This window comes from Sander vitreus, chromosome 21 (genome assembly GCF_031162955.1).
Source record: "Sander vitreus isolate 19-12246 chromosome 21, sanVit1, whole genome shotgun sequence".
NCBI lineage: Eukaryota > Metazoa > Chordata > Actinopteri > Perciformes > Percidae > Sander > Sander vitreus.
Genome location: NC_135875.1, coordinates 4,383,004 through 4,407,292, shown reverse-complemented (window position 1 = coordinate 4,407,292; position 24,289 = coordinate 4,383,004). Strand labels below are relative to the sequence as shown.

General features: G+C 41.0%; 2 protein-coding genes across 2 annotated transcripts in view; one reads left to right on the top strand and one right to left on the bottom strand.

Moving 5' to 3' along the window:
• LOC144536096 (rho GTPase-activating protein 44-like) overlaps window positions 1-19,034 on the top strand; it is a 94,425-nt gene extending 75,391 nt beyond the window's left edge. Inside the window, 5 exon segments of the mRNA XM_078279033.1 lie at window positions 4,277-4,333; window positions 4,616-5,146; window positions 7,414-7,520; window positions 8,655-9,038; window positions 12,034-19,034. Coding sequence (XP_078135159.1) covers window positions 4,277-4,333; window positions 4,616-5,146; window positions 7,414-7,520; window positions 8,655-9,038; window positions 12,034-12,191 — 1,237 coding nt within the window. The 3' untranslated portion in view covers window positions 12,192-19,034.
• On the bottom strand, window positions 18,918-23,875 carry tex47 (testis expressed 47). The gene is made up of 9 exons (XM_078279034.1): window positions 23,736-23,875; window positions 21,725-21,797; window positions 21,119-21,222; window positions 20,973-21,037; window positions 20,765-20,843; window positions 20,387-20,521; window positions 20,114-20,261; window positions 19,846-19,906; window positions 18,918-19,252 (listed from the first exon to the last, which is right to left on the bottom strand). Exons 1-8 carry the CDS (start codon window positions 23,844-23,846, stop codon window positions 19,869-19,871), a joined length of 753 nt encoding a protein of 250 aa, XP_078135160.1. The 5' UTR covers window positions 23,847-23,875; the 3' UTR covers window positions 18,918-19,252; window positions 19,846-19,868.
• Between the last annotated feature and the right edge of the window lie 414 nt (window positions 23,876-24,289).

Sequence of the window (24,289 nt, the reverse complement as noted above, 5' to 3'; positions counted from 1 at the left end):
GGGACCACAAGTAGCCCAGCTAATTAAACCTGGACCGAGAGAGCGAGAGAGCGAGAGAGCGAGAGAGCGAGAGAGAGAGAGAGAGAGAGAGAGTGTGTATGTTGGATCTGATCAATAGAGCTCAGCTTTCAATAGAAACACACTCTCCAGATCCAGCAGGATCAGCACAGTGAGGCTGCCTTTGAAAGAGGTTTTTATGTACAAAAGATTTTAGATTTCGTTTAGTTTTTACAGTTGTGAAAGTTGGATTTAAAAATGTTACGTAGTTCTCAACCCTTTTTAAAAGTTAATGTTCAGAGACACTTAAATGTGCTGCTCTAGGGGATCTGTGAGGAATAAAACCGTTGTAATTTCGTAAAATCATTCCTTGTACCTGGACACACTGTACTGCACTTACCCTCTACATTAATCTGGTCAGTGAGAATAATTTATTGGTAGTCTCTGGACACACAAGGTTACATATACAAGGCAGGTAAAAAGTGCATAGTGTGACAGTTTATTTTTGCTGCACTAACAAATTAGGTAATATAACTTTAAACCTTTAATGCTCCATGGACACAAAAATGTGGAAGCTTATTTACTTTCTTGCCGAGAGTTAGATGAGATGTTAATTCTTCCAAAAGAAGAGTGTCAACATACTTTTGGCCATAATATTGTTAAGAAGTTGTTAGAGATGTTGCGATACCGATACTGGTATCGGTATCGGCTCCGATACTGCCTAAAACGCTGGTATCGGTATCGGGAAATACTGGAGTTAATGCACCGATCCGATACCACGTAATAAAGCCCTAAAGAAAAAATACGTTAAAGTAGTTTATTTATGTTCTTTTTCTGTTATAACTGACTGTCAAACTGGATAATAAAAGAACGTTCTGTGGCATTCATGTTTCACAAAGAGTTTAACCTGAGCCAGACTGACAACAAAGATAGAAATAATATCACATCCATACAGGGATAGTAGTATACAGCTGTTAAAACATAATAAAATATATGACACACTGATATCTGATCGGTACTCGGAATCGGCCGATACGCAAGTTCAGGTATCAGAATCGGTATCGGGAAGCAAAAAATGGTATCGGACCATCTCTATGTACCATGAATATGAAATTCTAAGACTAACTAACAACACTGCAGTGGTGAGAAACCTCTCACATTTGTCTTTAATATTTGGAGGATTTTCTTGTATACTTTAGGGAAACTTTGACCTAATTAGCACATTAAATGGAACGATAATTTTCTCTCTGGGTTTTTGGCGTGGTTAAAGCACATTTCTCCTCTCAAATCGCTCTCCTCATTACACTCAGCGTGACTCTTATCCCTTGCAACCCCCCTGTCAGGCCAGCCTCCCAAATTTGCTCCTCCATCTAACGCTCTGGTCTTAAAAAGTTCCTCCTGCCAAAGTTCCTCTGCTGCTTTGATAACAGTGCTGTTAATGAGCCCGGGGAGACTCCTTCTCTCCTCCGTGATCCTTACTCCCTGTCCTCATTGTGCTTGTCTCTGTTTTTAACTACGCAGCATTAGGAAGATACAAAGGTACAGTATAGATCCTTTTCCCTCCTGAGTCATCCTCTCATCGGTCTATTCATTCATTCTCTTTGTCTCAGCTGCACGTTGACCGGAAGTGTCGGCCATTTGTTGTGTGTGTGTTTAATGCTCCAGTCAGGTCTGCCTGAAGTGGCACACTTGGACTCCTATAGTTCAATGTCTCCAACAGAGAGGGGTGACATGGACAAAGCAGGCCTTTCTTTCTGTGTTTACATAAGTAGCATCTTTCGCATCTGGGGCTGGATAAACTTGTTCAGCCTGTGAGTACAACAGCCTCTTGTTGTTTTAGTCTCAGCCAACTACACTGATAAGTAAGTTAAAGTTTGACATTGGGGGGAAGCTTATTCACTTTCTGCTAATGTTTAAATCTGAAGCTGCAGCCAAGTAGATTAGCTTAGCATTAAGACTGGAAGCATGGGGAAAACTGCTAGCCCGGCTCTCTCCAAAAATCAGCACCTCTAAAGCTCACTAATTAGGACGGAATTGTCAGGGTTTGTGCATTAGTAGGCTAGGACCCGAAATGCAGATTGGAGACAAGGAGGCAGCAGGAAGATTTTAAGGTTTAATAAACTAAAACAGGAAACTAAATGACACGACAGTGGACATTGGACAGTGGACAACGAGGACTGATAACACAAAGACATGGTAGACATGCAGGGCAGGGCTACAGGGACACAAGGTGCAGACAAGCACAGAAAACTCACAATAAGATTAATAGAAAAAGAAACAAATACCATCATATATCTAAAATAAAGTTACATAAGCAGAAAGTCATGAAGGCCCCTGGCCACAGAACATGACCGTGACAGGAAGGCTCCCTGTCATTCTTCAAAATGTATTTTGTTCAATGCCTTTAAACATTTGAGTTTTACATGTATTCTACTTTGTTGCCTACAAATATTTCAAACCACTGCAGCGTTGAGTAATATCCAGTTATACTTCTGCAGCATAAATAATAAATCTATCTTTTGCTCTGGAAGTGCTCCGACTTATTTTGTCTTTTAACTTCCAGAAGTGGGAATGTACTGGGTTGTGAAGGTGGACTTCTGCTGCATGTGATCACCTCGCACATGCATTTTAGCAAATATCTAATCTGTTTTATAATATAACGTTCAGCCACAGCTGAAGACCACAGCTTGTAGTTTTTACATGTCAATTTTTGTACAGATTGAACAAACGAGACAGGAGTATAGAGCAGATAAGACGTGCCCTATCTCACAATGTTGATACAGTATACATTTTCTTTCATTTTCTTCCCACACCACATTAATGCAAATCCTGCTGACAGACAAATAAACAAACCAACAAACCAATGGACAACCCGTACCGGGGAAAAAAAAGAGGTTATTATTTATAATCTATCTGTGTTAATCTATCTAACTTAATTATTGCGCTTTAGAAGTGCTGGTTGGCGGATTTTAGTTAGGCTAGCAGTTTCCCCCTGTTTTTTTTTTGGTCTTTATGCTAAGCTAAGCTAACTGGCTGCAGCTTTATTTTGAATGGACAGACATTAGAGTGGTTGCAATCTTCTCATCTAAACAAGAAAGAAAATAAATGCATTTCAAGTGTCAAACTACTCCTTTAATATTTGTTTTGAATAACAAAGAGAACATAACGTCTTCATCTTCTTCGTGTTTATTTCATCCAAACTGCTCTTGTGTTGCAGTTATCAGAAGATTTACCATCTCACCTCCCTCATACATACAGTACATACATCGTCATCCTGCAGGAGAATCTGTCATAAAAAAAAAGGGAATTATACATTGAAGCGAGACATTGTGTAGATAAAATGTTGTTCTCTGTTGCTGCATGCTCAGGATCGTAAGTACACCCACGCAAGGCTGTGTGGGTGGAGTAGAGTGAAGCTGATCTAGGGTCAGGTCTTTGTCAATAGGCCTACAGATGATGGACAGGGAAGCTTATCCTTTTCTAGCAGCCCTGACGATCTGTTTAGGGTGTGGACCCCCCCTGAACCACACACACACACACACACACACACACACACACACACACACACACACACACACACTCCCTTGGTTTGATTGGCTGTGCATCTTTGTCCCACTGCAGCATGGGTGTCAGGGTGATGGACACTACTTGGGTGTCACGCAGGGGCTCGTCTTCTACGCGTAAAAGCTCTTCCACGCCACCGAGCGTGCATCCCCCTGTCCCGCCCACTGACGCTCTCATCCCCGAGCAGCCTGGGGATTTCTCTGCCTCCCCCTCCCCCACCCCTCCTCCCACTAACAGCGACCGAGCCAGGTAAGGCTGTCGTGCCCCCTTCCTGTTTCACATCCGCCCCCCTCCCACCACCTCACACACCTCCCACCTGCTGCTGCTCCCTCCCCGCCGCGTGTGCTGCTGCGCCCTGCAACTGACACCCAAACAGCGCTGTCTGCTCCATGTTTTCTTGTGTGTTCTTGTTTTTTTTGTTCCTCAAGAAATGCTCATCGTCACCTCCGTGTGAACCCCGGTGTCTCACCTCTGATGAAGCATGTCGTGTCAAACTTTGTGATTTGAATTTTTCTTTCTTTGGTTATTTTTTTCATCCTTGAATTTGTATTAGCCATGTGTGGAGAATATATTTTCTGCCTGAGTTGTGTTTCTGTACATCTTTAGGCTGGGTTGTTACATAGGCCTGGAAAAAGTTCAGAAAAGTTGATCCATAGTTCAGTAGTTCATTGCTGCATGTCCATGAATTATGTATCTGTTTTGTTTTTGTCATTAGTCCAAGCATCATTAAAAGCATAACAGTCCATTGTCGCAAGGCCCTGCAATGGATGAGGTGATTGACTTTTCTGTTTTATTTCATTTCTGTGATTTGAAAACCATGGAGCACCTACTCTTTATTTCCTCTGAGCTGTTCCCTCGAACCTTTCTTGGAGCCCTTCTCCCTTCTGACACAATAATTGATATCCACCTGACTTCCTCCCAAACTTAAACTTACAAATCAATAATCCCTGCTCTTAACCTCTAGATACTAACAAATTCCTCCACTTTAACAGCATTTCAGCTTCTGGAGACCAGCTCAATTCCCCGTGAAACATTGATATGTTTATCATTGCAGCTCGGATGATGCATCCTCCAATTGGTCGGACTCCGGTTACGCCTACCCCTCCCCTGAGGAGGAGAGGCCGCCTCCCCCTTACCCCTCTTCCTCATCTTCCTCCTCCTCCTCCTCTTGCTCTTCCTACTCGCTCCCTCACCACCATTTCTACACCCGAGCACCTCCGGGTATGCGTCCAGTCGCTCCCAATCCCGAATCCGTGCCTCCCGGCCCGTCACCTCCCTCCCGCCGCTGTGGCTACAGCCCACCCCCACTCCCACACTCCCTCTGCCCGTCCCCTCAGCAGCTTGACGTCAACTCCAACCCCAAACCAAATTCCTTGCACCTGCCCAAACAGGCCTCCCTGTCCGATGCTTCGCATGCCGCCCCGTCCGAAACGAATGGCTCCACCCTTTACATCAAACCCCCGCTCGTTCTTACTCGTCACGATCTGTTCCTGGGCTCCCCCAAACCCCCCAACACCCCCCTATCTGCTCCCCCTCCATGGGCAGCCTGTGCCTGTAGCCGGGAGAGAGGAGCCAAGCTGACTAGGTAAATACAGAACCCTGCTCAACTCGCTCGTACTTCCAACACAACTCACACACAAATGAAGAGACGAGAGAGGGCTAATGTGAGGCGAAAAGGGGAGGGGTGAGATTAAGATACTCCCAACAGCGCCTCCCTATTCTTTATTTAAAAAAAAAAAATTTTAATAACCTTGGTTGTGCATCCGTCTCTCTCGGAATCAGTGCTCTTAAGGAACTCCATTATCAGATCCATATTTTTAATATAATTGCCATGAATGCAATCCATAACTTTCCATGTTGCCAGGATATTCAGGAAGTGGTTGCCAGGCAACAAAGGAAATTCAAAGCTTTCAGTGCATACCATTATAAAAGTGGGCGGTAATGAGTCATACCAGTGGGCCCAGTTAGCCCTGAGTGGTACACTGCAAGATCAGAAGCTTAAAAATGAACAGAAACGACACAAAAAACACAGAAATCAGTTGAAGGGTAATTTTTGGGACCATATTTTCCCGAGCATTTGTGTGTAAGTAACTGAACAAAAATCTTAAAAATTGGTCCAGTATTGAGCACAAACACTGTAACTGGCAAACTACTACACTAAAAGGGCTGTTTTTGCCACTGAGAGGCTCAGATTATTGTGTCTATTAATAAGTGTCTGACAACATTATGGAAATATTTCCCTACAGAGATATACATTTTTGTTAAAGAGTAAAATCTTTTTTGTTTAACATGAAACAGCTCTGAAATCACCATCACCAAACCCACCATACTCTATTTAAATAAACACAAATAAATACTTTTAGCATGTATAGAGCCAGCATATTTTTGTAAATGGTTGAACTAAGGTTTTATTTCAACCAAAACCAGTTGTTGGAACAGTGAAACGAGCCAAGACAGCTTTTAATATTTTTATTTTGTTTCAGTCGACTTTGAATGAAGTGTGTTAAATGGAGTATGGTGAGTTTGGCGATAGCGATTTCGTGGCTGTTGTTTAGTTTAAACAAAAAGGATCTTACTCTTTAACAAAAAGGTCTATCTCTGTAGGGATCATTTTCATAATGTTGTCAGACACTTAGAATAATAATCTGAGCATGTCGGTGGAAAAACAGCACTTTTAGTGGACGTAAATTAAAGGTGCGCAATTGCCCATTAACGTTACATTCTAGCTTGTCTTGCTTAATGCTAGGCCAATTTCAACAATTGTTGTTCCCATCAGCCACTTAAGGCCTTTACAGACCAACCAGCCAGCCGACCGTCGGCAGAAAAGCCAGTTGGACTGATCAGTCTCCCCGAGTTGGTCAAAAGAATACTCGGAACACACTGAAGACGGCGCTAATCTGTATTGTCGACCAAAAACTGAAAACCGGCAGCTGATTGGACGAACGCATCACGTGGGTCTGGCCGCTGCTTCCGATTTTTGATTTTTCAACTGGCCATTAATGGCGACTCATTCAGAATACGATCTCATATTGGACTAAAATTGAAAACATTTTAAGCGAGAAACAGGCCGTGCAGTTGCTGAATCTGTCTTCATTTCAGATCAACAAAGTCCGTTTAAAAGATTTCCGTCAGATTTTGAGAGGCTTAGTCACGCTCATCCCGTTTGCCATTTCCAGGTGAGTCCCGACTGCCCTGTCTCCGACTGAGCATGTCAGGTCGGCCAAAATGAAGGCCGACGGCTCCTCCAACGGACGACGGCACGGAACACACCGAACAGACTCGAGTCACTGACCTCGCCAGACTGTCCAACGGCCGATTATCGGCCCGGTGTGTAGCTGCCTTTATACACGCAAAGATGGGGAAAAAATCTCGGTTGGAAAAAAAAATTGAGTTAACCTTTAATGACATTATTATATTTGATATCGAGCCCAAAGATGCTTATTTGCATTGCTCCACTCCGTCTTAAAATCCCGGCAACTTCAATCATCCATTCATGCCTCATCTGCTGAGAGTCAGTCAGAGTATAAACTGGTTATGTTTTGACCTTCAGGCCATCTTCCCATTGGCATTCTGGCTGCACTGCGCTGTAAAAGTAAGAAAAATCCATTAAGCCATCAGGGTTTATTTGGGATTTTTGAAGTGCTTCTGCTGCGCCGCTGTATAGACTACATCTTTGCCTGCAACAGTGTTCACTCAGGCAGTTTGACATTGAACTATGGGTGCTCTCATATTTTTTCTTTATATGCCAGAGATTTATGGACACAGGACGGACCATGTTATTAAAGGGAAGAGAGATGCATGAGGCAGGTTGTAATTCCTGTGTGTTTTTCTTCTCCTTCACTGTGTCCTCAGTACTCTAAAGAACAAGGAGCTGTCTCCAGTGATCGGACAGAAGGGACTCCAGGGGACGATGACCTCTAGTGGACAGTCTGATCACAGCCCACTCACACTGAGGAGAGGTAATGAGGCTGCCCAGGCATTAGGGCCCATTCAGACCAGAACACCGCAGGGTTGTGCAGCGGTGGGGGTGTCAAATGACCTATTTTTGTGACGTCCTCCTGTTGTGTTCTTTAACCCCACAATGTAGCACATGTAGACTTTATACTTCACAAGTATTGTTTTCTGTCTCTTGCAAGCCTCCCAACTTAACTAGTAGTACAATAAATACTTTGAGTATCTCTTTAATTAAGCCAGAGACACAGAGTCATGTATCTCCTAAAATAAGGTTTTTAATGTATTCCTTGTGCAGCCTGTGAGAGAGAGAGAGAGAGAGAGAGAGAGAGAGAGAGAGAGAGAGAGAGAGTCTTCTTGCTCCCCGCTGTTCTCCTGCAGTGACTCTGCTCCATCTTGCACAACAGGTGTAAAATATCACTGCAGTTTTGTAATATTTATCTAATGTATCTCAATATTTTATGTCTTGTGATAATTTCTTATTGGTATTTACAAAAAATTAAATAGGCTGAGGTTACAAGTTGATCGCCTATAAATTAAATGAATATATTTACATATGTACATTCAAAAATACAAAATAAATTTGAACGAAGAAAACAATAAATAAATAGATAAATAAAAAAATGATTTCCCCCATCCCTCAAAACGCTCTTTGTGTTGGCGTCCTAACCTCCGGTGGATTTCTGAGGACTATGGTTAACTGCTCCTCAGATCTCTGCAGGGTAAATCCAGACAGCTAGCTAGACTATCTGTCCAATCGGAGTTTTCTGTTGCACGACTAAAACTACTTTTGAACGTACACGTTCCACCAAAACAAGTTCCTTCCCGAGGCTATTTTGCGGCGCCCAAGACAATTGTGATTGGTTTAAAGAATCCCATCCAGGAATGTTGTATGGACTAGCCAGACCCTCCTCCACAGCGCTGTGGAGGAAGGTCTGGCAATGCGAGACTATTTTGTTGGTAATGCTCTTTCTTGTTTATGTGTATTTTTAAAAGCCTTTTTAACATTGATGCCAGGGAACCACAGATGAAAAATAGCCTTTTGGCTAATTCTCGCATTTTTAACCCATGTATCATAATGCGTCTTAATAATGTGCACTGTCCCCTTCTTAAATAAACTGAATCGAGTTGTCTCTCTGCAGCTAAGAAGCTGGCCCCGATCCCACCTAAAGCCCCGTACTGCCAGTCAGGAGCCATGTCTGACCAGTCGACAGGTCAGCCGTCTCCAGTCAGCCTGTCGCCCACCCCTCCCAGCACACCCTCCCCGTACAGCTTCAGCTACCCGCAGGGATACGCCACCATCGGCTCCCCGGGACAGATCCAGATGGCCACCACCCCGTGTCTCTCCTCTCCACCCTCGCTGGCCGGGACTCTCACCAAGACTCGGCCGACCCCGAAGCCACCTCGACAGAGGCCCAGCTTACCTCCTCCTCAGCCCCCCAGCACGCCGGGCACCAGCCCCCAGCCTCTGGACCATTCCACAGGCCTCCTGGACGGTTTGTCTCCTGGGGAAAGCATGTCCACAGGTAAGGTGTATAAAACAGATTACAACACATCACTACACATGCACACCTTGACTCGGCTGTTAATTTAAGTATAGCTTTTATCTTTGTACTTTTACTTTAGCTTTACCACTGCATTTATCAGAGCCCATTAATTACCGGTTAATTTGAAGATTGATGTTCCACCCAGCAGTGTATGAATAATTGCATGCCAAGGTAACAAAATGCTGTACTTTATACACCACTGCTGGTCATTTACAGGATGTTATTCTGTATCAGGTTGAATGGAGTTACACAAACATAAATCTGCACTAAAACATGTTCATTTTGTGTTGGCTATTTCTGAACTGAATATTCTCTTTTTCTTTTTATGTACCTCAACGTCAGTACTTGTTTCTAAGTATGTGTTCGTCTAATTTTCCGCTTCTGTCGACTGCTCTTATTGTCTCACTTACAGCGGTATGAGCCGAGAGGTTCAGTGTGATTCAGTGTGTGAGAGGGACTTTTAGGGTAAGCAGGAGTTCCTGTGCTAAAGCCTCACCCCCCACCCCTCCAATCCCTCTGCCATCTCAGCCGAACATGGAGCCAGCTCACAGTCGGGTGAGGTTGCCAGTAGACGCAGACTTTGGATCAGATTTCTATCTGATTCGCCGCTCTACTGCAGCCTCACCCTAGAGCCTCTCCTTACGTGCCGACTTCTCATTATACAGAGTGGCTGTGTTCAGTCCAGCTTTAACCCGTTTTTTTGGCCTTTGCATGGTGGCTGAGACTGATGCGATGCATGGCTTAAACAGACCGGGGCGGACACCAAAAACCTCCAACAGGGTACCTGCGGGTTCTTACATTTTATATTCCAAACAATAAGGCCTTAAAAGTATTACATTTAATTAACAATAGTCTAAAAAAAAATATTTTCCTTTCATAGGATTAAATTAATACAGTAACGCCATAAATAAATATTTTTCGGGATAAAACCATCACTGAAGCATCTGGGATATTATATAAGATTACATTATATTACATATCGCATCTTGCCCAGGTGGAACTAGTTGTAACAACTCCTACTGCACTAGTTTCATTTTTTATTATTGTTTTTGTTTTGTATTTTTAGTTTCATAGCAACAAGAGTTCTTAATGCGACCAATATTATTCATTTTATGAGTACAAACACGCTTCACAAAGCTATTGTCTATTAAGTATGAATGTGAGTATTATAATAAAATGTTTTGTTCAATTAAGGTAACGTTACTTGTTAAATAAATATTTTTTTCACACTGATTTTCCATTATATGGCCGTGAAGTTGGCGTTACATTTTATCCTCGGTGGTATTAAAGGTTAGCCTGGTTGCCAGCCGAACTTAGCCCCGCCCACAACATTCGAGGTCGGGAAGTTCACATTCTGACTAGAATCTGAGTATGACGATGTCAGGCTAATTAAAGGTCTTTTAAAAGTCTTACATTTAACTTGTAGAATCCTGGGGGTACCCTGCTCCAACATTCTCTGCCCTTAGGATTCCCACCCATAATGCCCTGCTCCAGCTGGCCCCCCCCCCACCACACACACACACACACACACACACACTCATGCTCCACTCCACAGTGTTGTGCCTCACCGACCACTGCTGTTCCCAGCACACTTCCTGTCTGTGCAGTTGTTCATCACACATGTCACACTGTGGATGTTGTTTGATTTGCATCAAACTGAGTATCAATATACAGTATTAGTTTATACATGAGTATAACTAACTACATTGATCTCGTGGTTTTGGGTTTTGACCGTGTTTACTGGATTAATTAGTCATCGATCACGTATGAGCAGTAGGGATGCACCATATTGATAATGCTATTTATTTATTATTGATTTAATGATTTCTTGCATCCAATAAGGATGCAGCAATACTGATGATGATGATAGATATTTGTAATTTAGTCGCCACTTCATCATTAAAGGGGCACTCCACAGATTTCACACATAAAGATTAGCCTAGTTTATTAATCACTCAACCTTTGAAAACAGTTAATAATTATTCTATTCGTTCTCTGGGAGCTTTTTTTTATGTCTGAAGAAATTGATTTAAGATTGAAAAATTTAAAAATCTGCATTATTAACTCGGGGTGAAAGATGAGACCAGGGAAAGACTCAATAAATTAATAAATGACTCAGTTGTATTATGGGAATTGTAGGATCTAGGGTTTTTGAAGCCTGACACATGCTATAGGGGCTAAACGTCAGGGTACTTCAGCCTCTGCAGAACCAATTAGTATTTATTTTTTTAAATCTGCCACTAACTTTATGGAAATACAAAATCTCTAAATACTAAATGTTTTGGTTTTCTGCTGCTGGTAGATCATTGACGCAGTATTTCTTCGAGTGAAAACAAGTATTTGTAACACAGTCTTAACACCATGCTCTCACAAGTGGCTAGTATCGGCCACATTTAAGTAGGAATGACGTGAACTTATAATTTACTTATAATAAGTTTATTTCATTAAATAGCACTTTAAAAGCAAACAAGTTTTGCACCAAAGTGCTTCACAAAGACAAAAACATGTGTGTACAAGCATAAAACACACACACATATATATATATATTGTGGAGGAAATATAAGATTTAAATAGAAACAAATTGAAACACAAATTAAAACCCATGAAATCAGATAAAAACAGAAAAAAGAAAAGAAAGGTTAAACACAATTAAAAGCCAGAGAATAAAAGGGCATCTTAAATTGTGATTAAAAGCAGTGCATGGCCAAAATGTACGTATGCCGACACTCCCGTTGCGTACTTTGAACGTTGTATATCATGCACCCCTATCATGCATTCTTTTTTATTTATCATACTGTAATGAATGGTTTGAACTAATTATGACCTACCTGCTGTTTGTAACATCATCCAGCATCGATGAATCCACATCTGGAATGATCTGTTTCACTCTACAACCTCTATTTCTTTCTCAAATGAACAGTATTATTATTATCTTCTTTCACTCACGTCTGTCTGTGTGTTTCTGCTCTGCCAGATTCTCTCTGCAACTTGGACATCCCCATCATTGACGTGGACCTGGACTGTATTTTTGACTTGCCCCACATCTCCCCCTTCAGGAACTCAGTGGCACGGTTTGAGTCGTCCAACAACAGAGCGGAGTCGGAGGAAGAGTCCGAGAGCACAGTGCTATGACGCCACTGAGTCTCCTTCCTCCCTCCCCCACCCATCAGCTGATTAAATGAAACCCAACGCTACTGCTGCACCGTCTCGCTCAACAACAACAGAAAAACTCCACACACTCAGTCGTTGACCTTTCACCTCTCCAGCTGGATTTCTTCAGCCTCACTCTGGATCTCATCCTCACACCTCACCTGTACTCGATCCAGAGGGCTCGACTGGTAAAAACATTTAGAAAATAACAAAAAATACGCACCTAAAAGAAATCCTGATCTCATGAGGCGTTAGCGACAATATTGTCAGGGGACTTTTGATCGGACACACAATTTGACATTTTAATGTTGGCTGTTTTATTTAATGTTTTATGTTTCTTTCTGCCTTATTTTGATTCACTTGCAATATTGCCTTTAACTTCGCACACGAGACTGGAAACAGGCTGCTGGGAGGAACGAGTGCTCTTTGCTGCTGCCGCTGCTTCTCGTGAGTTCATTTTAAGAAGGAAGAACAACACAGTACTGTACATCTGTCCTGCCAACACGTTCTCTTTCTGTTTATCTCCCATCATCCTTCATTCCTCAGGGGTATCAGTTGAAATGCCTCGCTGTGGCATGTGGTGGCAACCCCCCGAATTTCTGTCCCACCTGAGCGTTCACTGTGAGTGTGCCAGTATGTCGTTTTGGAAAGTGTGTGTGTGTGTGTGTGTGTTTGGTAATTGTACTTTATGATGTTGCACTGTTGGCGTCGTGGAGCATAAACAGGAATGCATGTTTTTAGAGATTTAGGAAAATAACTCCCAGGTTGCAAAGAGCTCAATCACACAATCAGGATATGAATCACTGAATATTTATTGTTTATATTGTACATTTTCAGAATATATGATACAATTAACATTTTAAATCAAATCAGATTTTGTATCTACAGGAGAGCTATAAAGACAGTTTCCTCCAGATAGAATTGAGTAGATGCTGTCAGGGAGCTATTGAACGTATGAGATACATAGTTTATGAAAGGTACAACTCCATGTGATTACACATCATTATTTTGGCAGCAAGCTCACAAGTTTACGTGGGATACTTCACGTGGAGCTGAATCCGCAGAGAGACATTGATGCCTGGAGTGTGCTAACAGAACATATGCTCACATTAATAATTATTAATAATTGTCCAGCTGTTTTGTATTGGCAGGAGTGTGGCCAATCAGAGCTCCTGCTGCTGCTCTGAAGGTTGAACTTTCTTTAAATGTGCCCTGTGGAGTTATAAGTTATGTTTACAATCAGTGTTTCTCTTGAAACACAAAAAAATATCTTGAATGCATTTTCTTCCCCATAAAACAAAGCCAAATTCCAAAAAAAACAAAAAAAAACTTTTTAATTGTGCATTGTTTACATCCGAGTTTGGTAGCTTGCAGTCTTTTACTTCTCTGCTTTTGAGGGCTCGTTGCTATGCTTCCTTGCACATTACTACCACCAACTGTGGATCAGCAGAATAGCACGGGAATCGGCAGCAGGATGTAACTTTTGTCCCACCGAAATTGCATCACCCACTCGGAATAACATTGCTCCATAGCGCTGCTAGTGGTCAGAACTCCAAAGGATACCTTTAATGTTAAGATGTCATACAGTACTGCTTACGTGACAATTAAATAGAGCCACATCTTCGCCCTGGCTACGTACGTAGGTACGTGGATCCACCGACCCTACGCCGTAGCCTGACGTGCACCTCTTGAAAAATGTAACTACACGTCGCTCGGCCGTGGCTTGGTAGCGTTGCATTTCCCCCGACTCATTTCCTGGTTCTACTTCTCCATAAACAACATGAAATCAAGGAGAGAGTTAACTTTTCCTGCTCCAGATTTCCCACCGTGGTCAGAAAGAACAGAGGAGACACTTTGTTTCTCTCACTAGGACTCTAGAGGCCTCAGAAGCTAATCACCGTCACTCTCTCACTCGCTCTACCACACACTCCTCCCCCTCACACACACACACACACACACACACACACACACACACACACACACACACAGTTAGCCCTGCTATTCTCTTGAAAAGATCGTTAACATAAACTATAAAATCACTCTCTCACTTCTCACTCGCTCTACCACACTTCCCCCCCCCCACCACACACACACACAGACACACACACACACACACACACACACACACACACACACACACATGCCGGCTCGACGCACACACCAACGCACAAGTATAAACTTCAGGCCACTTACTGCACGTAGGCTACGGCGACAGCTCTGCGTGGAGCCTCCACAGGACCGTCAATCATGCTTTAGTGATCACAAAATGGAAATTGCAAATGTTGAAGCAAGAAACAAACGAAATGTGAGATGGAATATGATAGAATAGAAAGACAAAACTTGAATAACGAAACGTAAAATAATAAAAAGAGCCTTTTTAGAATTAATTTGAATAGGAGAGAAATAAGGAGCTTGGTAAACAAGTGAACCAAGCTGTTAACACAACACTGACATATTATTGCCTTTTAAAGTTGATGAACGTGTTAGCAATGTACACATGCAGCAGACATGAAGCAACATCTTCCTTCATTTGGAGGTATCTCTCTTCTTTAGCTCTGATTGTTGGCTCAGCCAACTCCTGAGGGAAACATCTGTCTCTTTAGCTGCTAAATGCTCCTCTATGTTCAACAGTGTCTGCCTGCTGTTTGCTGCTGAGCAGGTAGTGTACAGCGTAGTATTTCACTGAAAACAGCAGCCTGCTGCAGCCGAAAACGACTACAAGAGTGAAGCAGAACACTTGAAACCAAAACAGTTAAACAGGTGAAATTAAAACTCAAAACCATAATTACTCTGTTGGCACACTTCAGGCTCCACATGGGACGGCGTGTTAGAAACATCTGGAGAGTCATCCCTGGCAAGGCGTTGTTCAGCTGAGCGAGAGCATGCAGGCACAAGAAGTAGTCCTCCTGCCCTGAGGTATAATGACATCCTGTCATATCATAACAAAGAACTGAAAACAGTCCCAGTCCCAGAAACAAAGGTGCTATTTTTGTCAACAACAAAAAAAATCTGCAGCCTCAGTTGCAAAAACAAGCACACTTTTCTTTCTGACAGTGCAGTTTCAGTTTCATCCACCTCTCCATTGCAGTTCATAGGAACCCTGTGTGATGATGCTGATATTTTTGGTCTATATAAGTGAACCAGAGGCAAGTGCAAAGATATGTGTATATGTGTTTATTTTGATGAGAGTATTTATACAGATATATTTCTGAATACTTTTTACTGAAGAGTTGTGATTGTTTCCACTACACATGAATCTCATCTAAAAAAAGAAAAGAAAAAAGAAACATGCATTCAAACACGGGACCAGAATTTTCCTGCTGTCGCATCAAAACCTTTTCAGGAATCGGGAGGTTTAAGAGAAAACTTGAAAATCAATAAAACTGGAGTAACAAGGTTTGCATACGACAGCAGCAGTTTGTTATTTGCCTTGCGGTGGGTTTTATTGTGACCTATCCAGATTTGAAAGACTTTCCATTTCGTCCTGAGAACATCCGCGACGCATGGCCTCAAAGTCACTGTGCTGCTCTGGCGTCCTCTTTCTTTAAAGTGCGATAATATTATTCACAGGACTTTTGTAAATACTGGAGCTTCTGCACATACATGTTGTGTATATAGTGACAGGGGAGAAATTTAAATATATATATATAGATATAGATATATGAATATGCTGTATTGAGAAATATAAATGACGATGAACATTATAACATTATACCGTACATATAATATTATAATGTTGCTGGTTCTAGCACAATATTGCCACATTCACACAAAATAATATCAAGTAGACTTCGTACAGTAAAAATATTTACTGAAGTACTGTAGGCTCAAGGTTAAATCTATTTTGTAGATTTTATAAGAGAAACCGCTAATAGTGCTTGTGTTGCAGACTAAGAATAACCTCTTGAACCCTGAATTTAGCTTTACAGTTAGAAAAAATGTCCATGTTTAGTAATATTGCATTTTCTTTTATTATGTATATGCTTGTTCAACACATCATCGCAGCTACGTCACATTTAATGGAAAATTCCAGATGTCCTGTGCATCATTTTATAATTCTTTATAGTTTGTTTTTTTTAAGATTATTTGTTTGGGCATTTTAGGCCTTTATTTCTGACAGGACAGCTGAAGACATGAAAGGGGAGAGGGAGGGGGGGAATGACATGCAGCAAAGAGCCGCAGGACGGAGTCGAACCCGCGGCCGCTGTGTTGAGGACTAAGCCTCTTTATGTGGGTGCGCGTTCTACGAGGTAAGCTACACAGGCGCCCCGTTCTATACATTTTCCAAATACTTTTGTTTTGTGGTTTTGCACAATGTCTGTCCACACGACCTGTAGCTGTAACGATGGATCAATCACAAGACCCAGCAGGGTTCAAGAGGTTAAAAGAGACTCTGCAAAGGAAACTGCTGCATCGCTGTCTTTTAGTTTGACTGTTTGACAGCAGATAACGAATCTCCTCGGTTCCACAACATGACTCTACACAGTCATGTGAAGAGTCATGTAAAGAATGTAATTCAACTTTATTTCAGACACACAGGTCCATATCAGTATATATATCTATCACAACAACCCAAACGAGACAAACAAGTTCTATACATTGAAGTTCATAAGAGCAAAGTGATTATAACACAGAGACATTTGTTCCAATGTTTCCAAAAATAAGAAGTGTACCTTGTGTCCCTTTTGTGTGGGGTCAGTTAAAGCCATTATAATTACATGTTTGGAATCAGTTAAGCGACACATACCGGTACATTTGTACATAAAATTCCTCAACAAAGCATAAAAGGTTAAAATTAGAACATGCAAAAAAGCAGAGAAACTACTACAGCACAATTTGGACATTTTCTACAATTTAGGGCTGCGACTTTTTAATTATTTTCATAATTAATCAGCGGATTATTTTCTTAATCGCCTGGTCTATAGCCCACATAAATGTAATTTCTTCTTCAACAATTACATGAAGAATAAATCAATAATCAAAATAGTTTCCTTTTAAAGGTGCTGTAGGTCGGATTGTGAAGATCCAGGACTTAGCAAAACATTTTTAACATCCACAACTTCTCAGTCCCTCCCCCCCCTTTCTGTTAAAGCCCAAAACGGTCTCCTAAGCCCCTCCCCCCACAAGGGAGAATGAATGCGTGTGCATGAGCAGTGATTGACACGCAGTTAGACACCCCCCCCCCCGGCCCTGATTGGTGCATCTGAACAGTTAGACACCCCCACTGGCCCTGATTGGTGCATCTGAACAGGGAGCGGTGGATTTTTGCAAGTCACTCTACAGGCTGTAGGTGGAGCCAGAGGAGCTGGATTTTTATTTTTAATGACCTGCTTCATGTAGTTCTACTGGAACATGGGGTCAGTTTCAGCAGATATGACAGAAAGTTAGTTTTAGAAGGCTTACCTACTGCACCTTTAATCTACTTAACGTTTCAGCTCTGCTACAATTCTTACCGATTTATTCAATCCAATCCTCCAGCTGAGTTTAAATCAACACAGCATGAAATGCTATCACCAGTATTTATGATATAATTATAAAAAATAATAAAAAAAAAAACTTTATGTTGACCACTAAACAGTTTAAAAAAAAAAAAAAAGAAGAAAAAGTTATTGTTGCAATTTGGCTGTGCTGAGGTGAATGGTCTGTCCTGTCTTTGTCTGGATTTTTGTGTTACAATGTGCTGCTCTTCGTTTTGTACTAAAGGGTTTAAAATAAGGCTTGTACATACAGTATTCGTCAAACACAACTTTATTAACAATAGCCCTGTCGAGCAGAGACAGCCGGGAGAGAGATTCCAGAGACAGTTTCCAGTATTACAGCTTTTGCAAGCATGACCTTTGAGCACTAAAATACGAAGGCCTTTTTTTACATGAATAGGTGGAATGTATTGGTGATAGACGATGTTCACCTCATCGCTCGTGATGAAGGCGGATTGTGTGTGTTGTGGACATAGTTTCAAGTAGAAGAGGGTGGTGGGGTATTTGATAAAAAGAGTGTTATGACCAAGTTTAGGGAGGGAGGGAGGGGAGTCGGGGAGTCGGGGTGTGTTTGATTCAACATTGTCCTGTGTGAAACTCAGCAGCATGCTTTTTAACCATGCCTATGAAATATGTCTCATCTTTGGTCCTCTATAAATGTGCTTGTATTTATTTTTTATAAGTGAACAGATTGACCTTTATAAAAGAAGAAGAATTCAGTGCTGCCCTCGACCTTTTTTAGTCCAACTGTCCATCGACTCTGCCAACGGTTTGTTTAAAACATTCATGATTTACTGCTTTTTTCCACCATGTATCGTCTGTGTTCCATCGATACAGTACGTTTCACCCTTTTTATATCTAGCAAATAAGAAAAGCACATCTGACTCTGAACAGAGAACAGTGTCAGGAAATCAATGCGCTTTTTAAGGACTTCAAATATCTTGAAAAGTTCCTGTGACTTTACACTGAAATCCTACAGCAAACAAGACAAAAGCATACAGGTTTGTTTTTCCTCGTACAGTTTGTAGAATACACTGTGGTGCATGCAGCCATTGCAAGTACATCTCCAGTCATCTTTTTTTTGTTGTTGCTTAAGTTAAAGTTCCAAGTAATGGGGGCCAAAATAAAAAGGGAACACATGAGTGATCAAGGAAACTTTTTAGACTTAAAAGTTCTTTGTGTCAAACTGTCCTGACACTGTGGACTCTTTAAAGTTTGGAGTAAAGAGGGAATGCCTTTCCTTGGACATGCTATCTCCGGGTCACCAAGTGGAACACAGTGTACAGTAAGATGGAAATAAAATTAACCTCATCCGAATGTTGAAACTATTAAAAATGTTTTTATATTACTTGGATTTTCTGTGCTTTTTAAGAAATTGTGTTTAATGTTATTTCACTCAAACAAATTTTATATATAAAATCCTTTTGGAACAAAAGAACGAAAGATATTGAAGAACAAAAGAAAAAAAGAAGTGCTGCAGTTTGTTAAATGTTGGTATAAAACTGTTCTATCTGCTAGGAAGCCTTCAGTCACATCCAAGGTGCTTCAGTGAAGGCCAAACACATCCTGCGGAAGCATAAAACATTCAATTACATTCGTGAATTGGGAAGTAAATCACAATATCAAGTGTCCGACAGTGACGGCGCTGAAATGCACCTGCCGTGCAGATAGATAGATCTCTGTAATGACAAAGCATCCTGCCTGACATCAACCCTAAAATCTCTCAGTCATACACTGGTCACATTCAAAATGTCATGTGGAAGTGGTGGCTGGGGTGGGGGCAGCTGTGGCTCAGGTGGTAGAGTGGTCGCCTACCAATCGGAAGGTTGGTGGTTTAATCCCTGGCCCTGCAGTCCCATGTTGAAGTGTCCTTGGGAAAGACACTGAACCCCGAATTGCTGATGGATGATGCGCCATCGGTGTGTAAATGTGTGTGAATGTTTATCTGATGAGCAGGTGGCACCTTGTACGATGGCCTCGGCCACTAGTGAATGAATGCTATATAAACAGTCTGTTTAAGTGTTAACGAGACGTCCTGTAGCTGCAATCACTTTTTGGCAAGTGGAAAAAAGGACTGGATTGGTTATAATCATCGCCATCCCTAACACACTAGCTTGGCAAAAAAAGCATAATGTAGGTTTGATAATAAGATTCCTTACCTTTTGACCTTTTTTCCAAAGTGTTAAACTGTAGTGAGGCAACTGCTTCGCATGACTTGTCCTATTGAACGATGAGAATATACAACATAGCAAAGTGTGACTTTGTGTAGCTTTACCAGCCTTTTGCTTTTTTCTTCCCAATGACTTGATACATCGCAGAAATGAACACAATCATCATGAAGTCACTAATCTTTTTCTAAGATTCATGTTTGATAAGATGTTTGATAACTCAGCTGGAGTGCTTTCTGAGTGAGCATACGCCTCTTACCAAAGTCCATGCTGATGTTTAACGGTGAGTTGTACATCTGGAGGTGTTGTTGCGGAGTCATGAGCTCCTCTCGAACCAAAAGTTTGTTTAGAACCTCCTGAGAGACGATCAGCTCCGGAGACGTATCCAACCCTGACCCAGGAACAGCCTTCGAGTACATTCAGAGAAAATACTATTCTTAAACTGCCTTTATGTTATGGTTATAAAACAGAAACTGCTGAAATGTATCTATCAATCCCCAGAGGCATTACAAACCTCTCAAAGTAAACACACCTTAGATATTTTAAGATGTTCGCCCAGTTTCTGCAGCGCTGACAGGACAGTGCAAACCAGAGTCTCTGTGCTCTCTTCCTCTTCATCAGGTCCCTTAGTCACGGAGTCCTCCGCCCCGTGATCTGCATCGAGCACCTTCAGTCAACAACATCAAACAGTCAAACAATACTCATGCATCCAGATTATAATTTATAAGGAAAACACACAGACGGGTGACAAGATGGTATACCTGAATAAATGTGTGGAGAAACTTAATGAATGCTTCTGAAGGCTTGTGGTGGAACAATACCACACTAAGTCACTTTAATTTGTCACCCATCTGTATTTGCCTCATATTAATGCAACCTCAAAGGCCAGAAGTAACGATACAAATCAAACCTTGTAGTTCCACTGTTGGAACAGCCTGCTTGGAGGGTTATGTGCCATGAACACAACCTTGGCAGCTTCCAGCAAGGTACTAAAAAAAGGATGTAAAAAATAATGTGCATGGTTTCATGTACATTTTATAACAGTAACAGGCTGAATGTATTTGGATTGTAATGGATTTTTAGACTTTTCTGTATTCTCTGGTGTAGAACATTATTACCCGTCTGGCTGTTGTTGCATGTCTTTAAGGTCTTTCAGAACAGAAACCAGAACCTCCCTGGATGACTGGAAGAGAGCCACACAGAAAACTTCAAGAGCACGATATCACATCACACATATTCATCATACATGAACAATCAAACTTACTTCAATGATATGCAGCAGACAGGATGGATAAATTAACAGCAGGCCCGTCATATGATCCCATATATACTGTTTGCTTAGCTGAAAGTTGAGTTTTTCATAATAAGCTGTGTGGAAACAAACAACAGGACAGTTTGTTGCAGACAATTGAGAAACTGAGTCGCCTAACAACCTGGAAGCTCTGTTGTCAACACACAGTTTCAGCCTTCCCGGGGGCTTTTATTGTGGACTTTTTGGCGAAGAATTCCTTGAACAGCAACCACAAAAAGCTTTGACAAGGCACGCTCATTCACATAAAGAGGTGTGAAAGCTATAAAAACAGTCAAACAAGGAAAAGAAGACAGCCTTTCGCTGCTGTGATGGCAACAGTTGCACATTTTTGTGATTTTAATTCTACTGTACGGTAGTAAATGGCGTAGATCTATATACATTTGTAGAATCAATTACTATCATCCTTCATTTCCCCAGAAGATGATGAAATTGGTATAAGGTGGTTAGATAATTGATTAGAATAAAGGGATCTTGTCAGTGGAATAGCGATGCCTTATTATCTTGCACTGAGCTGTTGTGCTCTCGGTCCTATAGCTCTAAAGGTAATTGCTGGCTGACCTCCCAGTTCTGTCCTGTCAGCAAGATCGTGGGGGAGCCGAGCAATCACTATCAGCCGCTGTAGCACGATCTTCTGTAGATGAGAAAATGAAGAAGAGTCTTAGAAAGCATGCAGTGTTCTGCAGAGAAAGTCCTGCAGAGCACTTTGTCACATATTACACACATACAGGTAGGAACATAGATTAGATTAGATTAGATAATACTTATTATATTATACTATTCATCCCACAACGGGGAAATTCACTTGTTACAGCAGCAGTTTTTCCACAATAAAAACAAACCAACAAACAACCAAACAGACAGGCAAACAACAATGTGCAAAAAGTACTGAATGAATGTAAAGTGGCACTGTATAAAAAGTATTGTAAAGTAAAGTAAAGTGAGGTGGCCATAGTACGAAAATATTGTAATGTAAGTAAGTAATTGACGTGAAATTAGATTAAATAATATGTAATTAAATAACATAGCAAAAGTAATTAACCATAATATAAATTATATTGAAGTGTGACCATAATATAAATAATATTGAAAAAGTAAGTACTCGGAAAGGAAAAAATATAAATCAAGATAATAACAATAACAAAATAAATGAATTAAAAAATAATATACATGCATAAAGGAAGGATGAGGATAGATTTATATATATATATATATATATATACAGTTCTTTGAAATATTGTATATTGCATTTATATATCTTAGATTTCAGAATTCAATAGCAGAACAATTAACATTTAACTTAACAAAACTTTCAGTTTCATCTCTTGTCTGTAATTTAATACAAACCATATCTTCTTCCAGATCGTTTCTCTGCGCCATAAGCTGATGAAATAAACTAGTCCCAGTTTCATCCTCTTTCTTTTCCTCTGCTTTCATTTCCTCCATCTTACTTTCTCTATGTCCAATTGAGGCACTGAGTGAGTGAAGCCTTAGCAGGTTGCGTGCCGGCAGTGTTTATAAAAGCTTATACCCTAGAAACCTATTGTTCCCCAGATGCTATAAAACGAAGCCTGCTGCACTCTGATGCAATTACAGATATATGTAGACGGTAAACACAGGAGCCAATCCCAGGCCAGGACAGCCTTGTATTTCAGGTAATGAAGGCCAATAGGAGTAAGCAGTGTACATATAGGGATGGCAGAGGACACAGCATCCACATGATGAATTGTATTGCTGTCATAAACTGTTTGCTGGTCTCTTCCCATGATAAGATAGTTGATGTGTGCTAATGAGGATGGGTTTCGAGGGAAAAATAATACTTTTCTGATTTGGTTTAGTCTAAACAAAATTCAATTTCAATGTCATCCAAGTCCAACCCTTAGACTTTATGTGAGTGTGTCGTGTCAGCCTCTACACTCATTACTTGCTAGATATTCACTCATGTACACTACACTCATATAGGACATTTCCTATTAAAACTAATTCAATTACAATTGTAGACAAAAACTGACCTTAAAATATGGAGTTAGGAGGTCTCTGTGAATGTAAAACACTGTTGTGCCACAGAAAGCAGACTTTTATGCGTTCAAAAAACACCCATATTGGAACATTTTGACTGTTATATTACCAAAGCACTGAAATAGATGGTGTAAAACAATAATGTAAAACGTGCTATATTTACCTATTTCAATTTTATTTTATAAGGACACTGTTATGCTATTTCATAAAATAATAATTTAATGTGATCAATATGGCTAACGTTACTTCAATGATTGTTGGAGGAGACTGTGTTTGTGTGGGGCAGTTGTATTACGTCAAATCTAGCAATCTGATTGGTTCATAGCCGTGATATAACAACCAACGGCTATGACGTCTAATCACTTTGCACAGGTATCACTCCGCTTCGCATCTGGATCTGGATGATATGAACACGAACACGGCCTGTCGTGAGCTATAGCTAGCTACTTAACTAGCTTAATTAACTCTCATAGCTGTTAACTAACGTTACCATACTTACTTTACCATACTGTAAGGTTAGCTAGCTACACCATGAAAAGGGTCCAGAACAAACCTCTCTTATTTCACCGTGAAGCACATCAAACATGGTCATTCTGTTGCTCTCCTCGTCCTCTGAGTCTCCTTTTCCCCAAGAAAAGCTTTTGGTTTTTTGTGAAGTAGCCATGGCTCAATTTAGCTAATCTAGCTAGATTGTTTGAGGGGGATCCCCTTCGCTCTCTGTGAGTTACCATGGCAACAAGTAGGTCATGACGCGTTTGACGTCACCGGCCATGTAGGCGAGTTCGACTCATCGTAATCTTTATTTACCATGAGCATATACATTTTAACATAAGACTGACTTTCACTTCAAGTGTGCACCTGTGGCTGGGCGAAATTTTTATTTTACTCTAAATGGGCTTCCACACATTTGTGCTCTACCTGCAGCTCATTGATAAAAAAGAATGTATGTACTGGGATTATCCCAATTTACTATTATTTTTTTATGATATTATTTGATGTAGGCTACTCTTTTTTTTTAACCTGTTTTAATTTCTTTCTAATGTTAGACTTTATTAATTTATACATTTTGTGAATCCATTTATTGTGAAACTGTCCCTAACATCATGA

What these genes read in the sequence shown, in the direction of transcription:
- tex47 (XM_078279034.1), bottom strand. Translation starts at nt 23,846, where the DNA reads ATGGCTACTTCACAAAAAACCAAAAGCTTTTCTTGGGGAAAAGGAGAC. An exon ending in TCCAACAGTGGAACTACAAG is followed by an intron (nt 20,522 to 20,764) that starts GTTTGATTTGTA and finishes TGTTGACTGAAG; the next exon opens with GTGCTCGATGCAGATCACGG. An exon ending in AACATCTTAAAATATCTAAG is followed by an intron (nt 20,262 to 20,386) that starts GTGTGTTTACTT and finishes ATGTACTCGAAG; the next exon opens with GCTGTTCCTGGGTCAGGGTT.